A 16808-nucleotide genomic window follows, 5' to 3' on the forward strand; every position below is an offset into this window, starting at 1 on the left:
GTGGCACTAACAAATGACCTCTTACTTTAAATGTATGATAGAAAAATCTGCAGTATTTTCTGATTATAACGGCCAGGATATCTCGCTCATCAGATGACTGAAGCTGGCTGCTTTACCAGTGGTTCGTTCCCTGCGTTGTGGATACTGGCCTGCCATGGGAACGGACAGTTATTTGCTTTAATTTGCAACAGAAAAGCTTGTGGTGTGTAGTGACTGTTAGGGAATGTCCTATTTGGTCTTCTCCTGGCTGGTTTAAGTGATAAAAGTGTCATTATTTAGCCTCTGAGGCAGAGCGGAGAGTGCAAACACGACTGTGTGACCCTCTGTCAAGAGCTTCTGTTCTTCAGAAGCTCATTAAGGGCCTCCATGAGGACAGCACATCAATTGACAGGGCCCTTCAGCTTCCTCTTGCCCTTTTTAAGCCACTTGCAGTCCACTCATCAGCGGACTAACAGCAGACATGGAGCCAATTTAGAGCTCCAGCAGATTTAAAAGATGCCACACTGCAAGGTGGTTCTGGGGGCTTATTAAAACAGCAGGAAAGGCCCATGGATGTGAGCCAAATAGGATCTTACCCCGCTGTGCACTGACCGGATTTGGAGAAAGTTGGACTTACTTGAAATGCTCCACTGCATTGGTTTCAGTGTCAGATGAACTGTTTGAGCCAATCGGAAAGCTTTGGAGCAGATTTCCATACTGGGAATACAAAACTGGCCTAATCTCAACAAAGCTGCATTTTCAGACTGAATATGGAGATGCAAGGCCACTTAATGGACCCCGCGTTAATAAACTTTGTCACTGACGTGGACTTGATGGGGTTTCGTGGTAAGTACGCCTTGCCACCGAAACAGCAGGTGAATGATATCCCATCCAGTCCGAACAACCAGGCGCATCTAAACGACCTGTCCTGGAGTCACAGCTTGGAGGACGACGTGCCCACGGAGCGCGTGGTGGTGGATCCTCCGAGGTTCTACAGCCGCGGGATGCACGGGCACGCCAAGTCCAAACGGAGGAGGATCATCACCGTCGTCCAGCGGCAGGCGGCCAATGTGCGAGAAAGAAAACGGATGTTCAGTTTGAATGAGGCGTTCGATGAACTGAGGACAAAGGTTCCCACGTTTGCTTACGAGAAGAGGCTGTCGCGTATCGAGACTCTGCGCCTTGCCATCGTCTACATCTCCTTCATGACGGACCTGCTGGAAAACACCTGAGACAGAACAGCTCAGTACAAACTTTATTTCGAGGAGCTCGTACAGTTGGTCTGCACTTTGAACAAATATGGATGGACTTTTAGTGTTTGTCGTCTCAATCATTAACAGAAAAAAAAAAAACCGAACAGAACAAAAACCTTCAAGAAATACGCGCTAATAATTTCCACCGTTTGTAAAGCATGTTACAAAAACAAACTGCCTAACCAATAATAAAATAAAATTGATATCTCTAATCCATCATTATGGAGCCGAGAACATCCGTACCAAATATTTAATGTTTAAGTGTTACTTGCGTCTCGCCCATAGTCAGCTGGATTGACTCCAATCCACCATGGGACGGTGGATAAAGCAGTATGTGGAATGAAATAAACTACCAAGATATTGCAAAATTGTTGTTATGCTGCGTGCGTAAATTTTATTAAGCTATTTAAATGTATTTAGGCTGGTACATCTGAATGTAAAGCTGAGTGCACCGAAAACATTTTTTAAAATCTTACTGAGGATGCAATGAAGACTGGAAGCTGTGTGTTTTTCAGCACCTTGGAGAGCAGCCGCACGCCTCACCTGGCCGACTGCCCACTTCAACAGGTGTAACAAGGAGGAGAGTTACTGGAGTTTTCCCTCCCAAACTCAAGAATCGCAAACTAAGTCGGCGATATATGTGATGAATGTGAGACCAAAACCGCTCGACAGATCATTCACAAAAAAGATGGGTATTAACCTGACCCATGATGGCTCTGTTTCTATAACGAGAGGGCTGCAGTGGCCCTACACGTGTCCCATCCTCGTCCTCCTCCTCCTCCTCCTGATGAGAGGCCTCCGCGTTTATCATTTACACAACAGACCTCCAAAAGTTGCCACAAGTTGCGGTAGGGCCAGCTCTCTCTCTCTCTCTCTCTCTCTCTCTCTCTCTCTCTCTCTCTCTCTCTCTCTCTCTCTCTCTCTCTCTCTCTCTCTCTCTCTCTCTCGTCTTTATCTGCGTTGAGCTCCAGAGGTACACCGCCCTTAGCGACCCCGCTGTGCGCACGGATCCGCCCTGCGAGCTCCCTGCGACGGATCGTCTTTTAAACCTGAGCCGAGGTGCCGAGATCCCTGCGGGAGTCAGGCTCATTTAAGTGCATACCTCATTGCGGGGCTGCTGACGGGAAAATAAACACCTAGGCCTGCTTATACGAGGAGCGGCCTCCTGCTGTGACAGCCTCCTCCTGTGTTTCAGTAGGTCTGATGTTTTTCACCATCACCGCTGCTCCCATCTGAGACGGCAAAAACAAAGACACTATAGATCTAACAAGGACTCATGAAGGAGATTCTGTGATGTGTTTGATTTATTTTCAGTGACGAAAAAATTAATGTCTGGACAGGTCCTTATAGAATAGAGGAGGTAACTGTAAAAACAAGTAAACGTTGGACAGTCGTCATTCTTGTTTGGAGAATTTAGTCAGTTAAAGTGCTTTCAAACACAGATAAAACTATACAAAAATACAATAAGAGATAGTAAGCACTAACATTCCGTTATAAATAATATGAATGTAAAGTGAAAATTCCAAATATAAGCTCATTTATTTCAACAGAGATTCGAGGAGCCCAGATAGATTATAAATTAAGAAGTTAAATATTGCACAAATGTGGGATGGAGAAGAGAGAAAATAATTCATCCTGAACAGAGTTCTTAGTGGTTACACAAACCTTAAACTGCCCCGACATCGACTCAATCTTATGTAAAGAAGCCTGCACGTCTTAAACTCTTTGCCTAATATTATAGCTCTCCTTCTCCTGCAGTGTTATGTTACACTCTCCTCGCCCAATCACAGCGCGCCCCCAAATCCTCCTGCCCGCTCCCCGCTATAAGAACTCGAGTCGTCCCAGTCTGGCAGATACCTCTCCTCCTTCGTGGCGCACCAGGTTTACCGTAATACCAGCCCACACGCACTGCAGGCCGCACTCCTCATTACCTATCGTGTTTGTTGATGTTGTACCCACTTCAGTGGATTTGGGTCAGGGGTTAAAACTGTCCAGCAGGTCACTGAAGGTTCTTCTAGAAGGCGATGCGAGAAGACGACTCCTCCCCAATGGACAGTGCAGGCAACAGCGAGGAGGAGACCGACCTTCAGCTGCCCCGGAGAGGCGCGCGGAAGAGACGCTCAACGCGGAGGAGTACAGGCGACGAGGACGAGGACGAGGTAGAAGTGGCGAGTGCCAGTTCAGAGAAGAAGAAATGCAGGAAGAGTTGTGACATAGGAGGCGGCAGCACGGGCAGCGGAGCCAGCGAGGCCAGCAGCAGCCCCGCGCACTCCTTCGATGACCTGCAGACGCAACGCGTGATGGCCAACATCCGTGAGCGGCAACGCACGCAGTCCCTCAACGAGGCATTCACGTCGTTACGTAAGATCATTCCCACCCTCCCGTCTGACAAACTCAGCAAGATCCAGACGTTGAAGCTCGCGGCCCGGTACATCGACTTCCTCTGTCAAGTTTTACAGAGCGACGAGCTGGAGGCGCGAGGAACCAGCTGCACCTACGTGGCGCACGAACGCCTGAGCTACGCGTTTTCGGTCTGGAGGATGGGGGGCGCGTGGTCCTTGTCCACCACTTCCCACTAGCAAGTCCAGAGCTGCTGCTGATGGGACAGCACGGTACGCTGAGCTCCTTTCACTTTTTCTTAGGACTGTGCCAAAATTAACCCGTGCGCATTTTACGCACAGCCTGCAGATAAAGAGAAATAATACAGGTACAATGTTACAAAAGGGATGCTCTAACTGCTCTCTTTACTCCACTGTTCACCAAACCACTTTAATTCTGTCATTAATGCATGAGCACAGGTCATTTAAAAGCTCAAATTAGACACACTGCAAGTAAAAACAAAAAAGGCACAGAATGCATATCAACAAATCTCGTGGGGCTACTTGTTGTTGTTCAGGAAAGCTCCTGTTTCGTTTAATTTATACATCAGTGTGGTTGCTACACAAGTAGCCTGCATATGCATTAGAAAACAGTAAATAAATATGTTTGATGATGTTTGTTTAAACTTCATGATTGTTTCTTCCACAGATTGTCTTAACTGAAGAACCAGTGGAAAAGGCAAACTCCTTGGATAGCCTGAAAGAGGCATGAGAACAGCTGAGTCTTGAACTTAGCCATGGTGCTTCAGGCCTCAGAGGAAAGCAGCATATTTTCCTTTGCAAGGACTGTAAAGTTTGCGAAGGAGCACTTAGGACAGACAGGACGGATATGAAGAAAGACCACTGCGACTATGAATGTTGTGAAAACAAAAGGAGCTTTGGAGAACTGCTCTGTTTTGAAACAAGAGGAAAAAAAATGACAATTCATTCCACATTCCCTGTGACGGTGTTTCACAGAAAAAGAAGTCTTTTGTATTTATTTTTCTACACACACTCTAAATTCTTTTCCTTCTCTCAAATAAAAGCTATTTATTTATGTGACATTACAGATTTCTGAAGGGAATAACAGTCTGAGCATTAGGAGTCCTGTAAATATTTGGTAATATCTTGAATAAAAAAATGAAGGTATCTTTTATTCTTCTTAATTGTCTGGATATTCATTCAATTGCTTGCCTGAGTCTGTATCAACAGAGATTGAGCCAAAGTGATGAGTGTTTTTTTGCACATTAACTCTTTTTAATACCTGAAATTTTTGAAAAACAAACTCATCTTTCATGGTCTAAGTACTTTGAGCCCGAGCAGTGAGTTTATTTTCATTGGTTGCGGGTGAATTTCAAGTTAACTAAGCCACAGTGCAAGGCACAAAAGAAAACATTTCATCGTGGTGGGTTACTCTGCAGTGATTTCTTGAGCTCAGGGATCTGGGAAAGCCATAATTAGCTGGTGGTCTGTTTGAACAAGGTGAATTTGGAGCTGTGGGAGGCATGCATGATATTCCCAGATGTCTGCTGAGCCACAGGTCAGCATGGGAGTCTCCTGCAGGTGCTACAGCAGTTTCACCTCAAGCTTTGACACACAAATGGAGTGGGCACGGGTCATAATGCAAACTTATAGGCCGTGTAATTGCATATAACGGTAAATCTGGGGAAAATTATGCGGCTATCCACATAAAGACACCATGAATGACCAGCATTGTCTAATTAAGAGTGGCCTATAGGAACAGAAGAGACGATGAAACAAATTATATAGTTGTAGACCAGAATTGAGGATTTCGAGTTGTTGCATAATGCTATTATGGTACTTTAATTTCCCATGGTTCCTCCAAATTGTTTGAAAAATGCAATGCTTCATTTTCATTCACAGCAAAAACACAATTATTTCTTAAACAGGGACTTTGATTTTGTGTAGCATTTCATATTTCTGTCAGTTTATGCCCCATTGAACAAACAATAAACAAAGAATATCAAACATTTATTTCAGATCTACTGTGTCGAATAATGTTGGTGGGAATGACAATTTTAGATTAAACGCACTGGAGAGGCCATCTTATACATTTTCTCATGAAAATAGGAGTCCTGAATAAACTTTCCAAAGCGAATATTTCACATAAAATCAGGTTAGATGAGAACTGAGCTTTTAAAAAGAGTCTGTTATAAAGATGAAAGGTGCTGACGTCAATGCACGCTCACTATGGAGACTGCCACGAGTCTCCAAAGGGTTGTTAAGAGATGATTATGGCAGCATTTCAGTGTTTTTGCATCACGGGTTGCGTGCGGAAGGTAAAGCCATCAGCTCTGACCTGAAGCCCCCGCCAGCCGTCGGGGGGAATCGATTCCCACCCTTAGATCACCGTGGCCGTGTTATCTTAAACTTGAGGCTGTTGCTCTGACATGGAGGAATGTCACCTCTGAGGCTTCAAAACACACACACACACAAACACATATAGGTTATACACACACACAGGGAGATTTCTCACGCCTACCAAACAGGGAAATACATTCCACAGAGGGAGAGAGAAAGAAAGGGAAGAGGGCTCCTGCAACTCAGCTTCTGCCCGTCTTTGATGTTTGAAAGTAATGGGATGACCGCTTGTTATCAGTGTGAAGGAATCTGGCTCTCGAGTTTTAAGTGTGCTATGATTTATAGACTCTTTGATGACTGACATACACACACTCTCCTGCTCATTAATCACAGTTTATATCTCCTTGTTTTGGGTCTTCAGTCCTTTAACTGATCTAAAAGCCAAAAGGTGCAAGCCTGTTTGTGTAATTGAATGATGCCAGACACAATAGATCCTCTGAAACACTGAGTTTTGACTCTTTGTGTATAGAAATCAAGCCAAACCTCTCGATTTTTTTTATAACACTTTAACAGAAGTCAACCTGTCTCTTTTTACGTCCTTCAGCGTTGTGTCTGCCTCACTTCCATCTCCCTCTGAAGTTCTCCATTATGGGGTAACAAGCCCTGGTTTACATTAACCCTCAACACCACAAAGCGAAAAGTGGGGAGAGGAAGTCAGGCTGAGACAGACGGGGAGAGAGAGTAAAAGAGATAGAGAGAGAGAGAGAGAGAGAGAGAGAGAGAGAGAGAGAGAGAGAGAGAGAGAGAGAGAGAGAGAGAGAGAGAGAGAGAGACTTGATTTGGAAGTCTGGTTTCCATTAGAGCTAATTATCTGTGTTTCATCTCAACCTGAAGCAGTTTGTGTGTATAGGTGTAAGTGAATATAGGCTATGCATGTGTGTGCATGTGCACATTTGTGTGCGTTTGTGTGCCTGTGTGAGAGTCTTTTTTTTAGCTTGTGGTCTGTAGCTTTCAATTTATACAGGTCATATCAAAACAATCGTACTATACGATATTTCTGACCCGAAATGAAATAAACTGTGAGCATATTTAGATTTTTTGATTTTTGATTTTTTTCTAAATTCTCCATCTTCCATCGTACTCCTAGTTTTATTTCTATTTATATGAGTATATTATTCTATATGCCATGAAAGACATACAATAGCACTGTATGTAATTTTTTTCCACTTGTCTTGTTAAAGTATTTTTACACAAACCTTTTCAAATTGTTACATTCACTTGTTGAAAGCAGAGAAATAGTAGCGTATAGTTGTTTGTCTCTTGAGGGAGATTTCTAAAGATGGAAAAAAATAACCCCACCATGGGGGGGATCAGATTTGAGGTCCTTTCAGTGTTAAAATCTAAAAGTGTGGGTGGTTATAGGATGAAGGAAGGTCTTATGAAAATTTGTTACATAATGGAAAGCCGCGGAGCTCAACTCATGAACGTGTGGAGACTTTGTATCAGTTTTAAGCTTTACAAAACCTTTTTGCTGAAAGTTTGATGATTTTAGGCGCAGAAACGTCGTAAATCTCTCAGGTTGGGAATATAAAGAGAGTATTATTGTTTTAACAGTAGCAGCAGAGTGACAGAGGAAGTTGGGACCACATAATGAGCACACATTCCCTGAGGTCGGTGCCAACAGCACCCATCAGATTTGACCCGTGACCTCTGAGACTGACCTCGTCCCCACAGTGGGGTGACCCCCAGCTGGACCACGAGCCACCACATTCACCTCCACAAAATGTCCCCTCACTTCAGTAATGCCTGTCAGCTACTTGGACGTCAGCTCGGAGAGGTTTTAGTGTGGAGGGTTAAAAAATGAACAAGCTGATAAAATGGTGAAAAAAAAGAAAGAAGAGAATTCCGGAAAGAGGGGAAAAAACTTATATGATTCTTCTCAGCTCTCCTGCCCAAGGCTGTTTATCTTGCAGATTGAGTTAAACACAAGCCTCTTATAACTCCCCACATACCAGACAATATCACAGTGGCCCCTGCTTTACAAATATAAACATAGGCGCTTTATCAAAGACTGGCACGGCTCATTCAAACACATAGGCTCCTTCTCCTAACCTAATTTACTGCACCCTATACAAAGATCCTTTATTAAATTTAAGCTTTCTGAAATGATTAATGCTGGCTGAAAACAGGGAACTTTAGGGGGTCTGTTGATGAAGGTTAAAGGGGCTTTACCGTGTTTACCTTATAAAACCACACTGGTTTCTTATCTTGCAAAGATCTACGGGCAATCGGGATCGAAAAGCCCCAGGTCACACATAACGCACCGTGTGTGATTTCCACAGAGAGAGAGAGAGGGCATTGTTTGACCCAACTTAGGTCCCTTCACACTGATGAGAATGTGGCTTTCAGTGGGGAAATGTAAGCTTCCTTGTTGTGTTAACAGAGGATTGTTTTGACTCGGTTTGTAGTGAATGAGATCCATCTGATGCACACAGGCACACAAACAAATTGTTGCATCATCTGGATTATACCAAACTTTTGAGTTTGCTCTGTTGAAAGTAGTAAGCGGAGCACAACTGTATTTTACTGGCGGTGAGGGGGCTCCTGTCATTAGTGAGTCCGCACACACACACACACACACACACACACACACACACACACACACACACACACACACACACACACACACACACACACACACACACACACACACACACACACACACACACACAGAGAGTGCATGAGGGCAGAGTGAGGGATGGCTTGGCAGCAGGAGTGACTTTGGCCTCCATGTTGGTCTGAGGGGAGCTGGGAGAGAAATAGATATTAAAATCTGCAGCCTTCCCTCTGTTGGTAACTGTGAGGTGGTCTCTCTCTCTCTCTCTCTCTCTCTCTCTCTCTCTCTCTCTCTCTCTCCCCATCCTCTTTATTTCTATCTCCTCAGTCCCACTCTCATTACCTTTGAGGTGGTCTGTTTTTGTCTTTCCACCTCGTTCTTACTCCATTTTTCCCAGGCTAATTCCCTCCCCACCCCTCCTCTCGCCCGCCCCCTCCTCATCTCAAACCAAACCTCTTTTATCTATTATAAAATCTCCCTCGCTCTGTTTAATATTTCCCCTCTCATTTCCTCCAACTGTTTCGAACTCACTCCCTCTCACTCCTTGTTATTTATCTCAGCGCACAAATACAAAAGCACACATGAAGCCACACAGTTGTTCAGTCGATGTGCAACTCTGAAGAGTGTGAATGTAGTTGAAGAAGTGAAGAAAACCACACTGAGACAAAAGAAGGGATGCCGTGACTGAAGGAAAACAAAGTCTTGCTGATGCAGTGATTACTGTTGGCCTTCATTTTTGGGCCAATTGTGCTCAGAGTGTGCGTGTGCATTTTAGGGGATTTTTTCTTTTTTTTTCTTTGTGTCTTGTTATGCCAAAAGTGTAATATTAGAACACTATATTTGCTTTTCTGGGTGGTGCTTTTTGTCTGTGTCTCGCTTTCTTTTCTGTCTCCGAAGGTGTTGGTTGTGTGATTTTATAAGCTTGGCATTTGGTGTCATATGAGCCATTTGCATGTTTTTTTCAAGTCCTGTAAAACTGGCCAAAATGCCCCATAACTTTCTTCCCCCAGCTGCCTGGTAAAGCTCAGTGCCAGCTCCTGAACTCATTCTCATGCACATGCAGACACACCAATACACATTAACTGCAGACATAGCCTCCTGAAAGGAAAGTGTGAAGTGACAAACTCTTTCAAAAAGAGGTAACATAAAGTTTTCAAAAGCCGGGGAGTGTAAACACATAGAGAGGTGTTGCTGCAGTTGTATTTGTGCGCCTGCACGTGTGTGTTTTCAGCAAAGTGATCTCAAGAGCTGCTGCCAGTGCATGTATGTGTGTATGCATGTGTGTGCACATGCTTGTGGGAAAGTTATAAATAGTTTGATCATCTGGAGCACATTAGAGGTACAGTGTTAAAGTGAACAGGTCCGCTACCTGCAGCCACAGAAACCTCAGAGCAGACACTGCCAGGTCAACCAGGACACACACATACATACACACACACACACACACACACGCACACACACACACACACACACACACACACAAAGTACAAGGGCAAAATACACTAAAACACGGCACAGAACATACAAATGTGTTGCACATCTGAGAGGAAGCACCTTACACAATAAAACAACTTGACTGTGGTAAAATCTTGGCTGCATAGCTTTTAGATAAACAGAGGTTATTCAGAAAGGCACCAAAGGGAGATCGAATCTGCTATTAAAGTGTGGGCCTGATGTAAATTTAAAGGGAGGGAAAACACAATGTCAGCAGGGTTGTTTAGCTTAGAACTAGACCATTAACACGACCTGAGGCCACACATGTAATCCGCACCTGTACACTGTACCAAGAGCACAAGTATTTGCACTGTATGGAAACAAAGGCAAGTGAGAAAGCATATGCTTTAATATAATAGCTGATCAACCAAAAACAGTAGCAACCTGCAAAGAACAAACAAATGACTAGCAATGCCCACATTTCTTCCAAACTTACAATGGTAAATTTGGTGGCAATTAAAGTCAATCTTAAATACCAACCGATTAAAACAGCTGTTGCGTTGGGAAAAATGTCTGGATTAAGTGAAAAATGTGTGAAAGTGCATCATTATGCTCTGTTAATTTTCTTTATTGGCATATCTCTTGGTCTGGTGGATGTGATTAACTTGAAAATATTTTTCAAATATTTTTAGGGCAGAATATTGTACAGGATGTAGTGAAAGTATTAGCCTTTTAATTTGTCAGGTGAAAAACATACAAACAATTCCCAAATCTAGTGCACTGGTTTTGCTAAGGCAGGGCCCACATAGACCTGCATCACACCAATTTACGGTATACAGATCTACTAGTTATGCAGCCACATAATATGTGATTTGAGTCATTTACATCTAAAATTTCTGGGTCTTCTGTTGAAAGACCTAGGAGGAACTAATTCCGGTATTTCTGTTGCCAAAGTTCAATTATTGTCTCTGTTCATTTTCTACACAGATTTACAAACCTCTACTTCAAATACTAATGATTTTTTGACAGATCTTTATAGAGCTCCTGCTTTTTTCTTCATATTCAGTCTAACTTTTCTTCAAACCGAAGGCCCCCAAAATCAGGAGTTGGTGCAGGAAGTGGACCTTCCCCCAGCAGCACATTTACACTCACACACACTGAAACCTGAGCCACAGGAAACGGTCCTGCGCAGCATCATGTCAGGGGGTACAAATTATTCGCCATTTGAAAAATGCATTTTTTCCCCGCTTGTCAGCTATATTCTCCTCCTCCCATGTTGTCTCCTTCTCTCCATTTATTGTTTTCATTTCTAGTCCTCCAGAGGGGAACAGTCATTTAGAGAGAAATCCCTCTGCTACCTGCGTTATCTCAAACTGAGCTGAGTCCAGGCTCAAAAACGAGCTGCTGCTGCGGTTGTACAGGCCTCTAAATTCCGGGAAATATTCTCCAGCGGTGTTCCCTGAAGACTTGTGGTATTCCTACCCACAGTATCCCCACAACACTTTTGTGGAATTTCCTAAATGGATGAAAAGCAGGTTTATTTCAAATCTTTTTGAAGAGTGGAAACAGATCCACCCTATCTCCACCATGTGTACCTTATGTGCCTTTGCTGTATTGTTTTGTCAAACAAATTCAACTGTAAAACGTCTGATGGAGAAAATAAGAAGAGTCATTTTGTTTTGATATCATGGGGACGGAAAAAAAACCCCCAATGAAAACACTCAGTTGGACACAAAATGTGGGTGATTAAAACTGTAAAACCTCATTGAAGTGACCTCATCACCTTTTTTGGTGGATGCAAAGCTTGTCTGGTCAATTCTTTTTATTAAGTCCTGCATCTCTGCTTCATCCTAATGTCACCTGCCTTACAGTTGCTTGGATTCACTTCAGGTTTTGCTTGTCTTCTGTTTAGTTTGGATATTGGTTTTGTTTTATTATTTTCAATCATCTCTTATCATTTTCATCAAGCTCTTATAGGGCAATCATTGGAATACCCGTCTCAGAGCATTATTGGCGGGGGTTACAATACTTAAAAGTCAGTATAAAACAAACTTTAACAAACTATCAAAATGTAAAGTTTCACTCACTAACACTCAATGTGTCAAACTTACCTTGTTTTGTTCTGAAATTCATAAATCAGAGTGCAATGACAATTATAAAAATCCATAGCAGTACTCTTTGCCACTTTGACTTCATTAAGTCAGAGGAAAAATCCTTTTGGCCTTCGTGATTACTTTATAATGCTTTTTCCTTTGCTTTTGTCTTCATTATTGTGAACGTTTCTGTGATTATCCAATATTTTGACCTCTCTAATATCATTTTGGAATCTACAATCTATGCTGAAGCAGCATGTGACTTATAAATCTTTCTTTGTGTCAAACCAAGTGTTAATCAGCGAGAAATATATACACCACAAGGACTTTAAACTATCCAACTTACACTGTGCTTGTGTGACCAGGCAACTTTTGTACCACGGGAATGTGCACACAGCACCAGTGACAGAGCTGCCCTGCATCCCACCTCCTCGTCTTGCCAAATACTGTGACTGTTGTGTGTTTTGTGCTGAGGTCAGGGGGTAGAGGGCCGTGTTAAGTGAAGTTTGGAAGAGCAGTGACCAAGCACACTTTCCCCTCAGGCAAACGATCAGGAGACAATCGAGGGCAGACACACATCTGCACGCACGTTCAACCTTGCGCGTGCACTCACATACCCACATTTGGATTTCGAAATAAACATCGTTCCCCATACCAGCCTGAGGCTGCTTGGCCCACTGGCCCACCCTGGTGACCCTTATTACCGTGGTGATTAAATATTGGGAGCCCTCATCTGCAAACATTTAGCCAGTGTCACCCCTAATATGCCCCGTGTCACCCAGTTGACCACAGGCGACAGGCGATAGCAATACACGGAGGAGAGTGTCACATAAATAACAACTGAAGAGATGATACATCTTTCAATTATAATGTTGTATTTCACTTCATATGTAGCATGTTTTATCATTTTGGAACAAGTCTAGAGTGTGGACGCTCACAATGCATTACATAAAACAGTGAGGGTGTGTTTTGTTTGGTGGTTTGCATAAATGTCATCATTGCTCAAACATGGAATTAACAATATCTTAATCTTTAGTTATAACAACATCAGAGATGAAGACTTGATTTGATTTTTTAAAAATGACATGTGGATCTATAGCTTTTACTTCTACTGAAAAGTTTGTTGTCTTCTACATCAATAAATGTATTTTTATTTTAACTGAATTTATGCTGAAAGTAAAATTCTAAATAATATTCAATATGAGATGAACCACTTGAGTATGAAAGCAAGTGATTCGTGGAAAAGGTGGAATCCTCACAATCAGGGATGGGCAATTCATTTTTCTAAGGGTACGGTGCTTTATTATGCATTTCCTTAATCGTTGAATGACCACTGGCAGTCACATTCCACCTTCTGACCTCTGAACTATGACACACCGGTCCTTTGCCTCCTGCCCAAAGCAACATGAACACGATGCCTCAGGTCACTTGTTGTCTCGTGAAACAGACCAAATGGTTATTCCTTTAAATAATACAATAATCTTGAATTGTTCAGCACTTGGTCCATTCAGAGAGTCCACAGAACTTTATTACTTCACAAAAAATAACTTCAAATCCATTAAAACAGTGTTTTCTTATTTACAATGATGGCATTAAAATTAAGTGCTCCTGTAAAACTACCTAATGCACCTAATGTTGGATTAAATGCTTCTCCAAAGAGCCTCTTTGGTCTCAGGCTTTCCGAAGAAGGTTGATAGATCAGGTAAAGATGAGTGCCTTAGATCACTTTTCAGAGTACAAAACCACTTCAGTTCAGTTAGTAACAAACTCCTACAATGAATGTGACACTTGTGTACAAACACATCCCCTGGAATACAATTTTGAAGGTCTAATAATTGTAGAGGTGAGAGAGTGACAGGGATAATTATGATGATCTTATCTCATTTTGGTGATGATTACCTTTACGATGAATATATTAATGAAATCCTAGCATCTTCTTAACTTGCATTTAGTCACATAGCGTTCAACGTTCTATTTTCATTTGCCCTACAAAGTAAACTACTTTATCATTATTACCTCTAAATATCTTTTTTTTTTTGCTTTTGTTTTTGTCTGGATGATTACCATAGTTTTGTGCTTTCTGAATATATTATTGCAAATTGTCAAACTTTGATAGCCATAGAGATGATGTCAAACATTAGTACAGTAATAGGTTTTCGCTGACTCGGGCTCCCAAGCGGTAAACACGGGTTGACAGTGACATCTAGTGGCACTAACATGACATGACGGCGTGTCAGTTGACTTTCGGAAAATCTCCACCTTGAAGTGCTTCATCATCAGGGAGGATTACGTTTCAAATATTTGAACAGATGATTTATGCCCCAGACAGGTCCTATCCGGTTGAAAAACTGGTGAACCCAGTATGATCTTTCCTCTCGTACACAAAAAACAAAAAAAATATATCTTGCTTTCAAAACTGATGCACACCACAATATGCTTGTCACATGCTTTGCACCTTACAGCCTGGCAACTCATGGAGTGTGGGTTTAAAGTCCATAGTTAACAACCTTCCTGCAAAGTTCGGTTTAAAGTCCATAGTTAACAACCTTCCTGCAAAGTTCGTGTGTGTGTGTGTGTGTGTGTGTGTGTGTGTGTGTGTGTGTGTGTGTGTGTGTGTGTGTGTCTGTGTGTGTGTGTGTGTGTGTGTGTGTGTGTGTGTGTGTGTGTGTGTGTGTGTGTGTGTGTGTGTGTGTGTGTGTGTGTGTGTGTGTGTGTGTGTGTGTGTGTGTGTGTGTGTAAAAACAGTGGGAGGGAGACATAAGCTGACAGAGGAAGAAAGACAGAGGAAGACATACAGAGACTCCAGGAACATGAGAAGACAGGAAAACTGCCTTTTGTGGTCACCTTGGCATTGAAAGTACGGGAACCCCGATGTGTGCACCCCGTTCTCCTGGACAGGAGGGAGCTCGCAAGTTTATTTCATTTCTTTCTGACCTGCGGGGAAAGTCAACCGGGGCTCTCTTCACTTGGAGACAGGTATCATGACCGAGAAAAATAAAGTCATCTCTATTCTAGCTGACAATATTTTACAATCACTCTGGGATGCTTTTGTCTCTGGCTCTTTGCCCCATTCCGCCGCTGCTTGTGTCTGTGCCAGGCAGTGTCAGGTGAAGCTCAGGTTAATGAAAGTCCCACTCGGGCACTGAATAATGCATTATCACCAGGACGGCAGGTAGCCATTGGTCAACCATGTGATCAAACAGCACACTTGTTTATGAGTGTGTCAGAGAGGCTTGGCTTCAAACAAATGTAAATGGACACGTCATGTTCTTCACTTTGATAAAAGGACATCACACAAAATAAACAGAAATACTCTTTTACAAATAAAAGTATGAGCTTAAAAGTGTAATACAATTGAGGCATCAAAGAGCCAGAAGTAAAAGCTGTGTGCAGAGTATTAGACAAACATTGTCATACAAGCTTGTGACCAGTTGCTTTCTGTCCAAAATCTTTGTCTTAAGCAAGTAACTATGACTGCAGGGGCAAAGTCCATGTGAACTATAACTGCAGTAAATGACTTTCTACCTCTATACTACAGTGCTAAACAGAATATAGCTGCATGGTATGTGTGGGCTGTGTTACAGTTTCTTTCCTCTTTTTCTTGCCTCACAGTGACAATTACCCTGGATCGAGTCTGTCTTCAGCTTGTTGAGCATGTTGTCTATGTGTGTGCATGAGCTTTTGCCAGATTCTCTTGTTTCCTCTAATAAAACAAATTCATTTCAAGCTAAATGAGGACTCAATTGACTAAATTACCTGAGTGAATGTGGATGTGAGTTGCTTATCATGTGATGGTCAGACGAGCTCTCCAGGTTGTACCTTGCCTTTGCCCAAAGTGGCTCCCTACAACACTAAGTTGGATAAAGCAGTATGGATGATGGGTGAATGGATGGATTATATGTGAATTTTCTCCAATATTCTTTACAGGTATTTATAGCTTGAGTTTTCAGATGGTCATAACAAACCTTATTCATAAATACAAGTGAATATCATTGATTTTTGTTGCTGACATTTTATGAGGATAGTATCAATCCACCTATTTTCTATATCACATCGTCTAATACTGAATACCAGTTCACAGTGGGCAATGTTTTCCATTGTGCTGAAAAGGTTGCAAGTTCATTGGTCACCAAATGTAATGGACTGATTCAACTTTGACCTGAATTTTAGCATGTTTATGCAAACTAACTGAAGCTCACATTACAATTACAATTCTAACTTTTAGTAGGGTAGGCTACGGTGCCTAAATTGATCTAAAAATCGCTTCATGTGTGAATTAATTGAAATAATGAAGCTGATTTAAGGGACTCACCTGGTTAAAATCACTGCAGTATCTCTTATTTGTATTTTAGATTAACTTTTCAGTCTGATCTCTACATTTCAAAAACCTATCCTGGAAAACTATAGTCAACCGAAAAAAAATGTTTTTTTCTAAAAACTTGTTTTAAAAAACATAAATCATAGTGAAAGAATCATAGTGTAGGTACATTCTTTCTCTCTCTCTCTCTCTCTCTCTCTCTCTCTCTCTCTCTCTCTCTCTCTCTCCCCCCCCCCCCCCCCTCTCTCTCTCTCTCTCTCTCTCTCTGTGTGTGTGTGTGTGTGTGTGTGTGCACGGAAAATAAGATTACATTACAGAACATAGACGTGAATATGTTTCAATGTATTTGAATGGCGTAGCCACAAGAAGAAATTCTGATTGGTCGTAATCTTTAAATCTTATTTGTAATTGATTCCTGTAGAAATTGTATAAGTA

The 16808-nt window shown here is 42.2% G+C and overlaps 2 protein-coding genes across 2 annotated transcripts; both read left to right on the forward strand.

The window, feature by feature from the left end:
- Window positions 1–755: 755 nt before the first annotated feature.
- On the forward strand, window positions 756–1211 carry LOC308123051 (protein Fer3-like; the record flags this gene model as incomplete). The annotated part of the gene is made up of 1 exon (XM_080485303.1): window positions 756–1211. The coding sequence occupies one exon, from the start codon at window positions 756–758 to the stop codon at window positions 1209–1211; it is 456 nt and encodes a 151-aa protein (XP_080341429.1).
- A 1878-nt stretch (window positions 1212–3089) lies between these two features.
- Window positions 3090–5582, forward strand: twist1a (twist family bHLH transcription factor 1a). The gene is made up of 2 exons (XM_080485302.1): window positions 3090–3844; window positions 4260–5582. Exon 1 carries the CDS (start codon window positions 3257–3259, stop codon window positions 3809–3811), a length of 555 nt encoding a protein of 184 aa, XP_080341428.1. The 5' UTR covers window positions 3090–3256; the 3' UTR covers window positions 3812–3844; window positions 4260–5582.
- Window positions 5583–16808: the final 11226 nt, after the last annotated feature.

The sequence above is a fragment of the Lipophrys pholis genome (assembly GCF_963383615.2).
Source record: "Lipophrys pholis genome assembly, chromosome: 17".
Lineage (NCBI taxonomy): Eukaryota > Metazoa > Chordata > Actinopteri > Blenniiformes > Blenniidae > Lipophrys > Lipophrys pholis.